The sequence below is a fragment of the Anser cygnoides genome, chromosome 2 (genome assembly GCF_040182565.1).
Source record: "Anser cygnoides isolate HZ-2024a breed goose chromosome 2, Taihu_goose_T2T_genome, whole genome shotgun sequence".
In the NCBI taxonomy this organism is placed as follows: domain Eukaryota; kingdom Metazoa; phylum Chordata; class Aves; order Anseriformes; family Anatidae; genus Anser; species Anser cygnoides.
Window position 1 is genome coordinate 87,882,604 of NC_089874.1, and position 15,207 is coordinate 87,897,810.

The 15,207-nt window shown below is 37.0% G+C and overlaps 1 protein-coding gene across 6 annotated transcripts in view; it reads left to right on the forward strand.

Moving 5' to 3' along the window:
- SEMA5A (semaphorin 5A) overlaps positions 1–15,207 on the forward strand; it is a 336,661-nt gene that overhangs the window by 297,434 nt on the left and 24,020 nt on the right. For all 6 annotated transcript variants that reach the window (XM_048076435.2, XM_013182023.3, XM_013182027.3 and 3 more), the window contains exons 17-18: positions 3,820–4,045; positions 12,536–12,754. In XM_048076435.2, coding sequence (XP_047932392.1) covers positions 3,820–4,045; positions 12,536–12,754 — 445 coding nt within the window. The remainder of the gene's footprint in view (positions 1–3,819; positions 4,046–12,535; positions 12,755–15,207) is intronic.

Here is a 15,207-nt window from a genome sequence, read left to right on the forward strand (position 1 = left end):
AAAATAAATGAAACATTCCTTTTTTCAAATTCAGTTAGTGATTCTCCTAAACATATTTTTTAGCCACTGCAAGATAAATGCAGTGATATCTTTCGGTTCTTGAAGAAGGAAAGGGTATATTGGTCCTTCAGGAAACTTGTGTTTTGACGTGTAAACAAGGATCCCTATAAACGGAAACAGGTTTTCTCTAGAGTTTTATAACACTGTTACATTCATTTTGACCTTTGTTTTGATTGCATGAGAGAGCTGTCCTTTCCTTTAACTGCATATTACTGTTACAAGCTCAAAGCTTGGTAGAAGGCTCAGATTCTTATATCTTGCAGCCCTATCTTGTCCCAGGTGAAACACTAGACCATTCAACTTATAAATCAGTAATATTATTTTCTATTGGTGTTTTATCTTCTGAAAAATTAAGTAAATATTTTGGTCCAGACAAACTGAAGCGTGGCAGGACGGAACAAAGAGCAAACAATTTATAAGTATTTTTAATCAATAGACTGCTCAGTGATTCCAAAAGAATATTTGAGAATACTATATATTAAAAGTAAATCATAAAACATAACTGTTGGGCCAAGTATATTTGAATAGGATGTTAATGTTGATTTAACTGCCTTGTCTCTCACGTCAACAGATGAGAAAGAAAAATACAAATGAGAACAAAAGAAGTGTATTCAACCTACTGTATACATCAAAGACATAAGAGTCTGTAAGGAGATAATTCTCTCCATAGTATGTGCAATATGAATTGAAATAGAACATATTATCTGATTATTATTTTTACATACATATATATAAAGAATTGTAGTTCAAATAAGGTAAGATTTTAGCCTAGTTTCCTAAGGAAATTGATAAAAACAAACTTGAACTAGAGGTAAAAGTCTAAGAGATAGTAATATGCTTGAATTTTTTTTTTTAAAAAAGACTATTCAGATGGCATCCAAGAAGTGTATTAGCAGCAATATTCAGAACATTGCCACTAAATTAACTGCTTCCTCCTTTGCTTAGTTTTAATTGAGAATGGGTTCATTACATAACTCTCACACTGTTTTTCATTACTTTCACCTGTCTACACCATATCCACTTCAGAAAGACTTCCCATTTCTAGCAACTTTATTTTTGATTGAAAAATACAAAAATCACCAGCAAACAAGGAACTGAAACTTCTATACCACTGTGAAATAACTGTGCTGAAACTAACCTTGTAGAATCTACTTTACTGATTGAATTATTCTTGCTTATATACTACTAGATAAAAAGTTTGAATTTTGAGATATTTGTACATAATACAGCACTTCTCCCAGATTGATATTGAATTTTTCCAAGGCATTTGCCTTCACAATTGGAAAAGCTTTGATTTAAAAAACTGAACTCCATGGCAAACATTAAATGGAGTAAGAACTGGCTCACTGACAAATTGAAAAATGTGGTGTTAATGGACAGATATAAATGACTGGGGATGTTTTTAGCAGGGTCTGCCTGGAATCAGTTCTTGGGTCAATAGCACTTAACATTTTTATCAACAGTCTAGACAGTGATATAAGACATCTTCAGTAAAGCTTGATCATGACAGAGATTCTTGAGGTAGTAAATAATATGGTAGACAATTGCAGAAGCTAATAAAACATATCTTAATATTGCCAAACACCATCCTTTTGTGTGGGATAGGAAGCTACATGAAGTTGTAAAGCTACGATTTAGAAAACAACAGGTTATCAAAGATAATTGGGTCTACTTAAGCTCTTTGTGCAGTGCTATGAAAGGAAAAAGCACTAATGTAATAATGTATGTATTAAAGTCAGACTGTCCAGTAGAACAAGGTCATGATTGCCTGTGCATGCTGTATTGGTAAGACTGCTTCTGGAGGGACAATTCAAATTTTGTCCAGTCTTAAGAAACATAAAGAAAGGGAGACATAAGGATGCACAGGACCTACAGATCAATTTTAAACCCTACAAAGTTTTAAAAATTTCAGTTTAGTTTATCATTATGTATGAGTGCTTCAGCATGAAAAATGTATTTGTAGGTACAGGTCGAGGTCAGTATTGTTGATAAAGGCACAACAAAATTCAGTGACTGAAAAATTAAATTAAGGGGAAAATGCAGCCTTGAATTAACTTGAAATTTGCTAATTCTGAGGATTACTAAATAGTGTAACAGCTGATGCAGGGAGATGATAGAGTCGTCAGTGCTAGACATCTTTTTAAAAAAAAGAGAGAGAGAGAAAAAAAAAAAGAAAAAAAAAAGAAGCAAGTTGCTCTTGCTTGAAAGATGCACCACATCCCAGCTGATGGAGAGGACCGCACATTAGAGGTGAATAAGCAGTTGGGATGGCAACCTGGGTGCTTCTGGCTGTTCCTGGGATCTGTTAATTTTATGAGTTCTTTTTAACTGTTCATGTGCTGTGAGGAAAGCAGTCACACATGTTTTGTTCCCAGTCTTTACATTAAGACTAAGACATATGTGATACAGTAAAACGTGATTTAAGCAGTTGCATAAAAGAGTCATGAAGAAATTATTTCCCCTGCTATATGCAGAGCCAGATAGTTTGCTTGTTCTTTGCTGTCTTCTGATCAAGAAACCAGTCAAGGCTGAAACTCAGATTTTGGAAAGTTTAATCCAGTCCTCTGCACTCTGAGGGGATCCTCTTTCATAGATGTTTCCTGGGTATGCATATGGTCACTACTGTAGTGATTACCAGGTTTTAAGCTGGAAAGGGACTTTGTACAGCCTCGAGGAGTGAACAAAAGTAGTCCAGCTGAAAACCAGCATAAGCAAGAGCATCTAGCAGAAATTTAATGGCTTGGGAAGATCTAAGATCTCTTTCTTGCCTGAAGTAATACAAAATTATGAAACCAGGAAGTTTGCCACAAAATAAAAGTCCTTCTTGCCTCATACTGTGTGACTTGAACACAGATCTGGGTTCTCCAGGGCCTTGCTGTGTTAATGGGGCAGGAGTTTCTAGGGAATAATTTTTATTCCAACTCTATTAGATAGAAAAATTAGAAAAGCTTTCAGGCGAACAAGTTTGTTTCAGATCTGAAATAGCAACATAGAATTTAAACCAAAATACAGGTTGAGAGCAATTACTCTCAGACTAATTAGATGTGCTTATAAGTTAGACCATTTAATACCAGAAGAGATAGTAGACTAAAGAAAGTATGAGATAAAAAGGCTGTTATCTCCATGGAAGGTGAGGAGCAGGTAATCAATTGCCAGGTGGAACATGGTAGTATCAGCTGGGGTTATGGAAGAAGGAGATTATTATAGTATGTCATATAACTATTATTTCTAGTGTGTCTGTAGTTTATGGTATCTAGTGGAATTACTAACTTAGTTCCTAGGCTCCTTTTCAATAGGTACTTTCATCTGAGGAGTTCTCTAAGAGGTTGGAGATAGTGAAATTGTTTTAAAATTGTTTTTCCATTGGTGCCTATTCCTTTTTGTCCTTAATAATTTGTCAACGTAAATTTGTTCTGACATTTAATGGTTGTTTAATTTCATCCATATAATTTACAAAGAATTTACATTCCATCAGATAAGCATGTTGTGTTCTGATAGGTGAATGGCAGGATCTATAGATTTTGATGATACTCAGAAGGCATATATTGTCTTTCGGTCTATTTGTCTAATAAGAGTATTGGCAATTCTGTATTTGTTTCTTATGTGTAGTCTGTTTCCTTTGATGTGAATCAGTCTACATGGAATTTGCTTCTGCTGATTTAGCAATGCTGGGCGTTTTGGGTAATACACACCACAGATTATTATTATTTTTTTAAGTCATGTCTAATGATTATAATCACTATGACCATTTTCTTTCAGGAATATCAACCTTGTAACACCAATGCCTGTCCAGAGTTAAAAAAGACAACTCCTTGGACACCTTGGACTCCAGTCAATATTTCAGACAATGGTGGCCACTATGAACAACGATTCCGATATACCTGCAAAGCACGCTTGCCTGACCCAAATTTGCTAGAGGTGGGAAGGCAAAGGATCGAAATGCGTTATTGTTCCAGCGATGGCACCAGTGGGTGCTCGACAGATGGTAAGCAAAGATAGTGTGGCTATACAATGCCTTATGCTAGTGAAGTGTCAGCAGTTCCATTTTCATCATGTGGAAGTTTTTGCTTCTGCGTAAGAGCATAGATAATGAAAAGGAGGACATAGTGATCACAATGGGGAATCTGGCTTGTATTTCTTCCAGATGTAGCTTCATCATTCAGATTAATCAGGTTTCTTTTACTGCTTGCTATGAGATTTGCCAGTTTGTTTTAATATTTTGCAGCAATCTGTGGGCAATTACAGGGTATCCTAGTTCTCGGAGTATTCTTAACTTCCTTATACTGCCTTGGCATTTTTCTGTGGTAGGGTTTGTGCAATACTAATGCATTTGATAAATATTTAGCTAGAATGTATAGTATTGATGCTGAGAAGAACTATTCGCTCACTAATGCTGAAGTAATGTGTCAGATTCATGCAGGTGTTTAACTAAATAAGGAATTTATGAAGTGGATAATTTCAGTTATAAAAGTTTATGTTATGCTATTGCCAGCAGTTTCAAGTTCTGTTTATATCTGAGATAGCAAACTGAACTCCTGCAAAACTCTTTTCAGCTCTAGATGACTTTAGATTGGAACTGTTTTATTTCTGAATTTTATTCTTTCCCTAGCAGCCACACATAATTTTTGAATAAATGTGTGTGTATACATATAAAAATAGAACTTCAGACAATCACTATAGGTTTATTAATATATTTAATTAAATGCCTGTCCTTTATTACATTTTATTTATTATATAATATAATCAGTATTTATTTTTAAGTATTATAGTGGTATAAGGAAATATTGATACTTAGTTATTATAGTTTAATATATATGCACCTGCTTTCTATTTACATAGCCTTTTTTATTTTTACAACAGCCAGGTCAGCTGAAGAAAAAATTGCAACTAAAGGCATTTGGCTTATCAAAGGCCACAAAGAAAGAACTGTTGCTTGGAAAGCCTTGGGCTTTCCAATTTTTTATTATTTTTTTTCAGACAAAATTATGAAAATCAATGTTAAACACTTCCCTGCCTTTCATCCTGTTAAAGACCTTTATTGATTCATATGACATCTGTGACTCTAAAGAGGGCAGGATGTTAGTAATTTCAAAACAAAACAAAACATAATAATGACTGCATGAACTAATAAAACAAAAGCATGGAACTCCAGATAAAAATTAGTTGCATAATTTATGTCACATCCATTTCAGCCAATTTAGTCTCCAATTTTCATTTTCTGTGTCTGGATAGCAAGGCAGGTTTTGGCATGGAACAACTTTTGCAACAAGTGCTTCTATTCTCCTTTTTCATCTAAATTAAGTTTCAAACTAGCGTTTAGCAAAGATTTTGGTCTACTAAAATTGATGTATGATTCTCATAGTAAATGAGACTTTTGGGTGCTGACGCTGATCTTTGCTGTCTTCCAGGAGTTTGACATCTATGAAACTTTTAAAAAGTTTCATGAGATTATATGAGAAGGAGAACTTTATTTTTTCTACCAGGTGATACAGAATTAGGAGAATTATCACAAGAACTATAATTACATCTATATAAGATTATAGATATATTGTCTGACAGCTGAGATGTCAGCCCTTAAGAATGGAATACACTCAAGCCAACTTACTACTTAAAGAGCAGGTTAGTAGGACAAAACAGATGAAGAGCCAGCTTGCCCTAGATCATATTGCTATAAGAAAATTAAGCATGGAGACACCTTCCTCAGTTCTGTCGTTATGATCATAAATGCTCTCCTGGAGCTGGGGGCATAAGGTGTCCTTTTCCTACAAAACAAAGTCAGAAGTATCAGTGCCTGTGTTTATGTTAAATATGGCCTTCAGGCAGAGTGCAAGAGACCAAGTGTGTGGAGTCAAGGGCATTCTTTGTCTGATTAGCTTGAAGATTTATCTTTCAGTTATGAACATCAGATTCCTGAATGTACTGATGTTATAGCTTATTTGTTGCATCTTGGTGCAGCTGCTGCTTTGCTTCATTTGGAAATCATCCGTCGAACAATGAATTTTTTTCATTGAAAATCCAAAACACAGCATCATACAAGCCTCAACGAAGAAAATTAACTCTATCACAGACAAAAACATGACAGGGAGCGACCCTGTTGCACAGTAATTGAAGTGTTCATCAGAGAGAAGCATCTTTGCTGATTAATGTCAATACTACTGAATATTTAAATACTTAATATTGAGCAGTCAACAAGGCAGAAACTAGCATACATCTCCATTCTTCCTAGTGAGTGCCCTCATAGCTCAAGGGAGGGAATAGTATTACTTGCTGATGTGATGAAACTTATTTACTGCCTCTAAAGTGCAGGATCCAGGAGCATTTTCCTGCTCCCAGGTTAGTGTTTGGATCAATACACCATGCCTCTACTGCTCCTTGATTTCATGGGAAGAAAATACATGAATAAGAGAGTCCTGTAGTGTATCTATAGCTTTTGGAACAGAAAGAGAAACCCAAGAGAATGGGAAACCATGAATTTTGGCAGACACTTTCACTGTTTCTGGCTAAATAGCAAGGAAACATCATAACTTACTTCTACCTGACCAGATCCTGGATACTATAAAGCATTCTTTTTGTTATCTCCATGTTGAAATGCACCAATTTGCTGGCTTTTGTAAAGGTATTAATACCAGTACAGCATGCCTGGCATACCTTATTACCAAAGTTTTGTTCTGCGAAGATCAGTTCTCTGTTCTTTGCAGAAGAGAGCCATTAGCTAGAAATTTTCTCATTGTCTATAATCTCCCACTGTGTAACTGTAGTCATACCGCATTAAACAGAATCATGTTTCACTGTCAGACACTAGCAAAGAAAACTTTCTTTGGAGTGTGAGCTTAGAGGTAGAAATTCTTGCCAGGAAAACACTGGACTCCTGCATGTGGTAAGACTTCTGTCTAAATCAACCAAGTAGTAGCATTTGCACACAGTATTCATGCTTTACAGACAGGTTTGACTAAGAGAAAAGAAATGAACCTTTTGTTCTCTGCCTTTGGCTTTTCATATGGTGCTCACACAGGGGACAGGCAGGTATTCCAAATAAACCAAGAGAGATTTTGTACGTATCTGCATACCTTAAGGCAAATGTCTATACAATCCAGCATTAAAACAGTCTAAAAATTACATCACTATATGCTTCATTGTGTGCTCATGAAGCATGTTAAATATCTAAGTTAAACATAGTAATTTACTCTGTACAATTTTCTTATATATAAGCACTATTAATTGTATTGAAAACATAAGCATTAAGAACAAGGGATCCATCTGAACATAAGCACATGATATAAGGGGCAGAAATTACCTTCTGGAGGTACTACTTTCTTTCCATGGTGTATACTCTTGACTTTGACCTGGCCATAGTAAGGTGAAGTTAGCTTCCCAAATACCTTCAAAATACCTTCACAAAACAAATAAATAAGAAGGCCCTTCTAATTTCAGTCAGTTTGAAAGGGTCTTCTATTTTCTTTTATTTTGTTTTGTTTTGTTGTTGATGTTGTTTTATTTTTGTTTTATTTATTTTTGTTGTTGGTGGTGGTTTTTGCTTGTTTGATTTTGTTTTGAGAGGGAGAGGGAAAGAAGAAAATCTGAGGAAAACACACAAGATCTTCAAAGGAGAAAAACATATTGGGAAACCTGAACTTAAATTCCCAGCTGTGACTGCTTTCTCTATGCCAGACTTAACAGAATTATTGTTTTTGAAGGCAGGTTGTAATTCTGTCTTAATAACTGTTTGGTTTTTTTTTTTTTTTGGCTGCAATGTCTTCTACATTAATTAAATCCTAGTGTTTACTGTAGTAAATCTATACTACATTTAGAATTTAGTACAGAATAAAACAGGTGCTGATAATCTACAATGTCCTGTAGTCAGGAGGAGTACATGTTGAGATGTTATCTCGTACACTGTTTTAGTGAAGCTAAGCCATGGTATTTTGTGATAAGAACACAAACAACTGTGAAAGTTAAAACTGAATTTGAGATCAAATTCAAGTTTGATTGACAAACAAAAATTCTTTAATGGAACTTTAGGATCAAATATTTAAACACAGAAAAAACAGGTGCAAAAAGTAAAATTCTCATGGTGACATAAATATCCTCCCTCTGCACACTGTTTTCTTTTAAAATGTTACCCTTGCATTGCATTTCTGTTTTTCCTTGCATTTTACCGTTTGTTTTTACAATAGAAGTTTTTAAGGTTTATACGTTTTTTATCAGTTATAGGTATATACGTGTGAAGTTATAAAAGATTTATGCTTCAATGATATTTTCAGATACTAGCAGAATATCTTCAGAAAATTACAACATTGAAACAATCTTTGCTTATCTGTTACCTAGAATCATAGAATCATAGAATATCCCAAGTTGGAAGGGACCCATAAGGATCATCAAGTCCAACTCCTGGCACCGCACAGGTCTACCCAAAAGTTTAGACCATGTGACTAAGTGCACAGTCCAATCGCTTCTTAAATTCAGACAGGCTTGGTGCAGTGACTGCTTCACTGGGGAGCCTGTTCCAGTGTGCAACCACCCTTTTGGTGAAGGACCTCTTCCTGATGTCCAGCCTAAACTTCCCCTGCCTCAGCTTAACACTGTTCCTGCGGGTCCTATCACTGGTGATGACAGAGAATAGGTCCCCTGCCTCTCCACTCCCCCTCGCGAGGAAGTTGTAGACTGCGATGAGGTCCCCCCTCAGCCTCCTCTTCTACAGGCTGAACAGACCAAGTGACCTCAGCCGCTCCTCATATGTCTTCCCCTCTAGGCCCTTCACCATCTTCGTCGCCCTCCTCTGGACACTCTCCAACAGTTAAATGTCTTTTTTGTACTGTGGTGCCCAGAACTACACACAGTACTCGAGGTGAGGCCACACCAGCTCAGAGTAGAGCGGGACAATCACTTCCCTCGACCGACTAGCAATGCTGTGCTTGATGCACCCCAGGACACGGTTGGCCCTCCTGGCCGCCAGGGCACACTGCTGGCTCATATTCAACTTGCTGTCAACCAACCTGCTGCACTTTAAGCAATATTTCATGCTGTCTTTAGAAATTATTCAGGATACTTGAATTTTGGCTCCAGATTATTTTTTTCCCATAGTTACTAACCTAGCCTGCTTGGCTAGTTGAGTTTTTATTGTTACATTCGAACAGGAGGCATAAATCTGCCTTGAAACTAAGGCATAAATCAGTTGAGTAATATAGTTAATCAGGTGTCTCTGGGGAGACCAGAATTGAGCCCAGCACTCCAGAGTAGAGAGGAAGGACCACCTCCTTTGACCTGGCAATGCTCTTTCTAATGCAGCTCTAGCCGATGTTGACCTTTGCCACAAGGACACATTGTTGGCTCATGGTCAGCTGCACCCCCAGGGCCTTCTCCACAGAGCTGCTTTCCAGCTGGTCAGCCTCAATGCTTACTGGTGCATTGGGTTTCTCCTCCCCAAATGCAATACTTTCCATTTCCCCTAGCTGAACTTCATGAGATTCCTCTCCGACCAGTGGCGGTGCAGTGCAACCATCCAGCATATCAGTCACTCCTCCCAGTTTTGTATCATTAGTGAAATTGCTGAGGGTGCATTCTGCCCCATCGTCCAGGTCATTAATGAAGACATTCATTGGACCTGGTATTGACCCCTGGCATATACCACCAGTGATTTGTTTCCAGCTGAACTTTGTGTCACTGACCACAAACCTCTGAGCCTGGCCATTCAGCCAATGTTCTGTCCACGTGACCGTCCACTTATCAAGCCCATACTTTGTTGGCTTGTCTATGAGGATGTTATGGAGAAAAGTGTGAAAACCCTTATTTAAGTTAAGTAACATCCACTCTTTTCCCCTCATCCATGAACCTAGTAAACTCATTGTAGAAGTCTACAAAGTTGGTCAAGCAATACATAGTTTAATATTTCCAGAATGTAAAAAGATCTTGTTATTTTTAATATCATTAGTGTCATAATGTTATTTTTTGTGTGCACTTTCTGCTGAAAGAAGTTCTAAAAGCCCCTCTATGAGCACTATGTAAATTACTGCAAAACTGTGGAAAGATGGCTCCCTGTAATAAATATTCTAATGCCTTTTAAAGAAGAAAACACATGGGAACACTTGTGGCAGACCAAACTACATGCTGAAAAGATTTGTTAGGATATTCTTGTGTTTCAGAGCTAAACTACCTCAGAGTTTTCCCTTAGATGATTTCCCTCCCCATCTCCCAATTTAAATTGCAAGAAGTTTAATATCATAATGACAAATAAGGTCACACATTTTCCTTAGGACTCAAAAATATACATTTATCCTGAAGAAATGTTTTCCGAATATGCTAGTAGTGGTATTAAGTGGTGCATGCTGAAGTGTTTTATGAGGAAAACGACTGGCAATCTAGTCTGATTAAGAACACTTTTCCCATTTTCTGCACTGCTGTTAATTTAATAGCTTGGAAAAAAAAAAAAAAGAACAAAAAAAAAAACCACCCTTGTTTGAAATCCTGGTATTGGAAAAATACTATTATTTTGGTCTCACAGGTCCCTGTGGGCTTAATCTTCACATTTTGATGACTGAAATGATGCAAAGTTAAAAAAAAAAAAAAAAAAAAAAAAAAAAAAACTGAAGGGCTCTTACAGAACTAGAAAGTGGGCCTGTATTCCTGTATTCATAATTCCTGTACTGTTTCTGTGTAATTCCTCCCATTTTAGATTTGAATCTGTGTCATGTTTCTTGAAATGCTGCTTTTAATATCTTTGTGTAATAAAATCTGGCTCAGCAGGAGAGAAATAGTTACCCTCTGTAATCACTGAGAGATTTTACCCATTTTTAGTCATTTTTATATTGCTGTTCTTCTGGTTTCTTACTAATCACAACAGTTTCTTATTACATGTATTTCTGTGTCACTGCATCATCATTCCAACGCTGCCAGTTCTTATCAAGTGTTGAATAAAAATATGCATCGTCTTTTGGGATGATTATGGATGTACTTCTCAGGGCAGAATTTAAGCAGAACTTACTAAGGTAGAACTTAATAATGCCATAAGCACTGGCAGAAATGGGGTGTAATTGCCTCTCTTCTGGACACCACAAAAGTGGGGCTCCTCCCATGCTGATTACCCATTGTATGGTAGGTGCTCAGTCCAGGACTCCTGCCAGGCAGTCTCTTGACTGTATTACCTGTAGCTGTTTCCAGTTCTTGCCTCAGTCTCTCTCCTGTTTCTGTAGCTCCACTTCACTCTCCCATGGTGCCTGTGCTTGGGGGTAGGGCATAAAACATTTTCTTCAAAACACAAGTTTGTTCTGCAGTGTAAGTTACAAACAATTCTCTGGTTTTCTCCACTGTTGGTGATACTGTTCATCTGTACTTAGCAATACAGAAGCTCTAGCATAAGCAGGCAGCCATGTCCTCTGCTGTTTTAAGTACCATTCATGGGACTTTCTCTCAACACAACTAATTAAAGAAGTGCTTATAATAAAAGCAGAAGTTAGTGGTCCACCGATCATTGAATTCCCAGTGTTGCTAGCACTGAGGAAAGTGAACAGCTTTAGCAACAGTAGGAAATCCCAGTAGTGATGCCAGAGATGCTTTTGGTGTTGGTGCTTAGAGATAATGCTACAGCTCAAGAGTGAGTCCAATGTTGTTCTGAGTATAGCTGATGGAGTCTCTTTCCAATCAGGACCAACCCTGTAAGTGACAAAGATAGAGCAATTAACTGCAGATACTTAGAACTTCACCTGGGCTACATCTAAGCATATCGTTCATATGACGTGAATGAGATTCTGTGTGTTTTCCTTTTTTGATAAATAATAGACTTCAGTTTCCATCACTGTTTAATCTAATGCTTTTTCTCAGAACTAAGCTCTATTAAAAAAAGTTGTTTTCCACTTCCCAGATTTTTATTTTCACTAGAAAGTATTCTATCATGTGTGTCTCCAAAAGGCTGATTTCTGTATGTGGTTTAAAACACTTGGCTCAGTGGAATAAAACTGTTTTTTAAACTGGCAAAAACATTGCTCTTCATTAAAGGGCAGTGTCACTAGACTTTGTTGAACTATAGCAGTGCACTGTCAAAAAAATGACTATGGTTATGACAAATACAATGCACTGTTTTCAAGGAGACCCATGAACCTCTGGGTACGGCAAGTGGTAGTGGAGAATGGCTGGATAAAGAAAGTGGGTAGATCCCAGCAATAGGACCAGAAGTGGCTTGATGAGTGGTCACAGGCAGCTCAGTCTTGTCTTCTGTGCCAGCTTCTTGCTCTAAAACAGTGGCAATAACTCCTAAGAGACGGATCCAGATCTTCACTGTAGTTCTGTGCAAGTGATTATGAAATTTCTATTATGGAAGAAATTCCTGAGATGAACCTAAGGCTTGGCTTGTAAGATTAAGAGACAAGACCCTGCTGGTCATAGTACTATTAGAAGCCTAGGAGTAAATTTGAGGAGGAGAAGTTTGTTTGAGGATGTGATGTTGTTTTAATTCTGTATTTTTTTTCAACATTTATTTTATTAGGATTATCAGGGGATTTCTTGCGTGCTGGAAGGTACTCTGCTCACACCATCAATGGTGCCTGGTCACCATGGTCTCCATGGTCTCAGTGCAGTCGTGACTGCAGTAGAGGTATACGGAATCGCAAACGAGTCTGCAGCAATCCTGAGCCCAAGTATGGTGGTCTTCCTTGCCTTGGTCCATCTCTAGAGTACCAAGAATGCAACATTTTGCCTTGTCCAGGTAAGAGTCAACTGAAACAAGAGAAGTATATGAAAATAATATAACTCATCCTCATGGCGTGTTTTTATTTGTTTGTTTTATGTGGTTGTGTTGGGTTTTATTTTTTTAAAAGTAAATTACAGCTTAAATAATTCTTTTACCAGCTGTTTTCATTTCCAAGGAAACAAATTAGCAAATTAGTCCAGTTGAGCTTGCCAAAAGTCTACACAGATATTTCAGTGATTATGTTCTATTGCAAAATACACGTTTATGATAACTGCCTATAGCAGTGAAGCCCATTGTAGTTTATGTTGCAGAAATATCTTTAAGTAAGGTGAGTACTCATCTCAGACAGGAATGATTAAGTGATAAGTACCACATGGAAATCCCTTTTTTTGGTTACCTTTTCAAGAGATCATGTTTCTTGGCCTCTAGAAAGAGAGATTTTCTTTTTTGCTCAGTAATGCGTTCATACCCCGTAAAACTGTGACAGCCAGTTATGCTGAAGTGGATTTGGGTAAGATTTCTAAGTGATGTCAATAAGTTTATCATCAACAATATTAAAAGCTATGTCATCTTTCATTTTTGAGTAAAAATACAGCTTTAATAAATAAGCTCATAAGAGAAAAAATACCTTATGAGAAAACTGCCCTCGTCTTTATTTAAAGTAAAAATATAACTTTCATTACAGTGATTGATAGAATTAAATCTGCTAGCTTTTGAGTGTAGAGCTTCTAGCAAATAAAGTTCAGGACTGATCACCAAAATTGATGGTATTTCAAGCAGGCCTTAGATTATTCTTGGAAGCTTGAGCTTCTCCTTTGTTGACAGTTGTTTTATGATTCTATAAGAAGGATTGCAAGTAGAATATATGTTTTCAGGAAACTACTCTAGGTTATAAATCATTTTTGTATCTTAGAGATTTAGGAAGAAAAAAACATCTTGGTTCTAGTCACCTCTCACCCTTCATAAAACAGACATCCAAATTCAATGGCTTTTGAGCTTTGCAGAAGGCTTTGTGGAAAAAGAAAGTGGAAGAATGTTGTTGAGAACAGATGAAGAAAAGAAAGTGAAATTGGAATAGGAGAAAAGAGCTCAAGGTACATTAAGTAATAAAAGAAGGATAACTATTGAGAGTCTCAGTTCTTTCCAGTATCAATAAATAAATTTAGAAATAAGCTTTACTACATCTCTAATTATATTAATTATGTATAACCATGCTGCATATTTTATTATTGAGTACTTGGAGCTTTTGACATTCAAGTGTGAACCTGAAGGATTACTATAGTAATATACAAGTGCATATACATACATATATATATTTGTGTGTTTTGTATATGTATATGATTACAAGTCAAAACTGTGTTCTGTAAACACACACATGATTTTTTTTAGTATGAACATTTTGTCCAATCTCATAACATTCCTTATGCTTGGTGAGATTCAGACAGCCATTTTCCATTCTCTGCATCAGAAACTAAGTAATAGATCTGTCCAGAAGACAGGACTTCCCTTTCAGGAAGATGTAGTTTCTTGAAAAACATATTTCCTTCTTGAATTAAGCCTAAATAATGTGCTTTGGCAAATATTCTACAAAACTGCAGTTCTAAGACCATTCTGGCTGCTCAGTGACCATGAACTTCTATGCATTTTTATGCCTAAAGGAAACAGCAGTATTTCTTGGCAACTCTAGGTCAGGGGCAGCCTCCATCTCTCTTGCTGGTGGCTCAGATCCAAAAGGAATTTCTGTTGCAGATCCCTGCTTCAATTCTGGGCAAAAGCCCACTGAAGCCAGCAAAGTTCTGAAGGAGACACTTGGGCACACAAGCTAGCACTTTCTGGTGAAATTCTCTTGCAGTACCCAAGGAGGAGGAAAGTAGCTTTCACTGTTCAATTAGCAGCAGACTTGGCAGACCCCATAGCAAGGGCACAGGGGAGAGCAGCCAGCAAAAGAAACCATGGTTAGGTCAGTTTTCAGTCTTCTCATTAACCTTTGCACTAGGCAAGTAGTTTTTATTTCCTGGGTGCTTGTGTTCGGAACAGGTATATATAGTCATTCTTACCCACGCTGTCTAAGTGAGTTTCTGAAATGTCCCTTTAGGCTTTGATCATACAGCCCTTGCAGATGTTACTGAGAAAGGTTGGTGTAGGTGTAGATCTCATGGTATTACTACCTCATTTATAGTAGGCTATAAACAGATGCAGGGACTGAGCAGAAATAGATACGTCAGGCCTTTCTTGCCATTGTGGGCACAGAGGAAAAAAAAGGGGACTCTGCAAGGTTCATTCTTGCCTGTGTAAGAAAATGGAAGTGCAGACAGAAAGGAAAAGGAATGTGATGGAATTTTGTTCTGACCTCGACACTAAAGTGTTGTCTGTAGTACTAGAAATAAAAAATGTAATGAAGAATTTGATGCTTTTTAAGGTTTACCTGAGCTTCCTCAGGGTAAGGACTGCTTCACATGTTCCCTGCT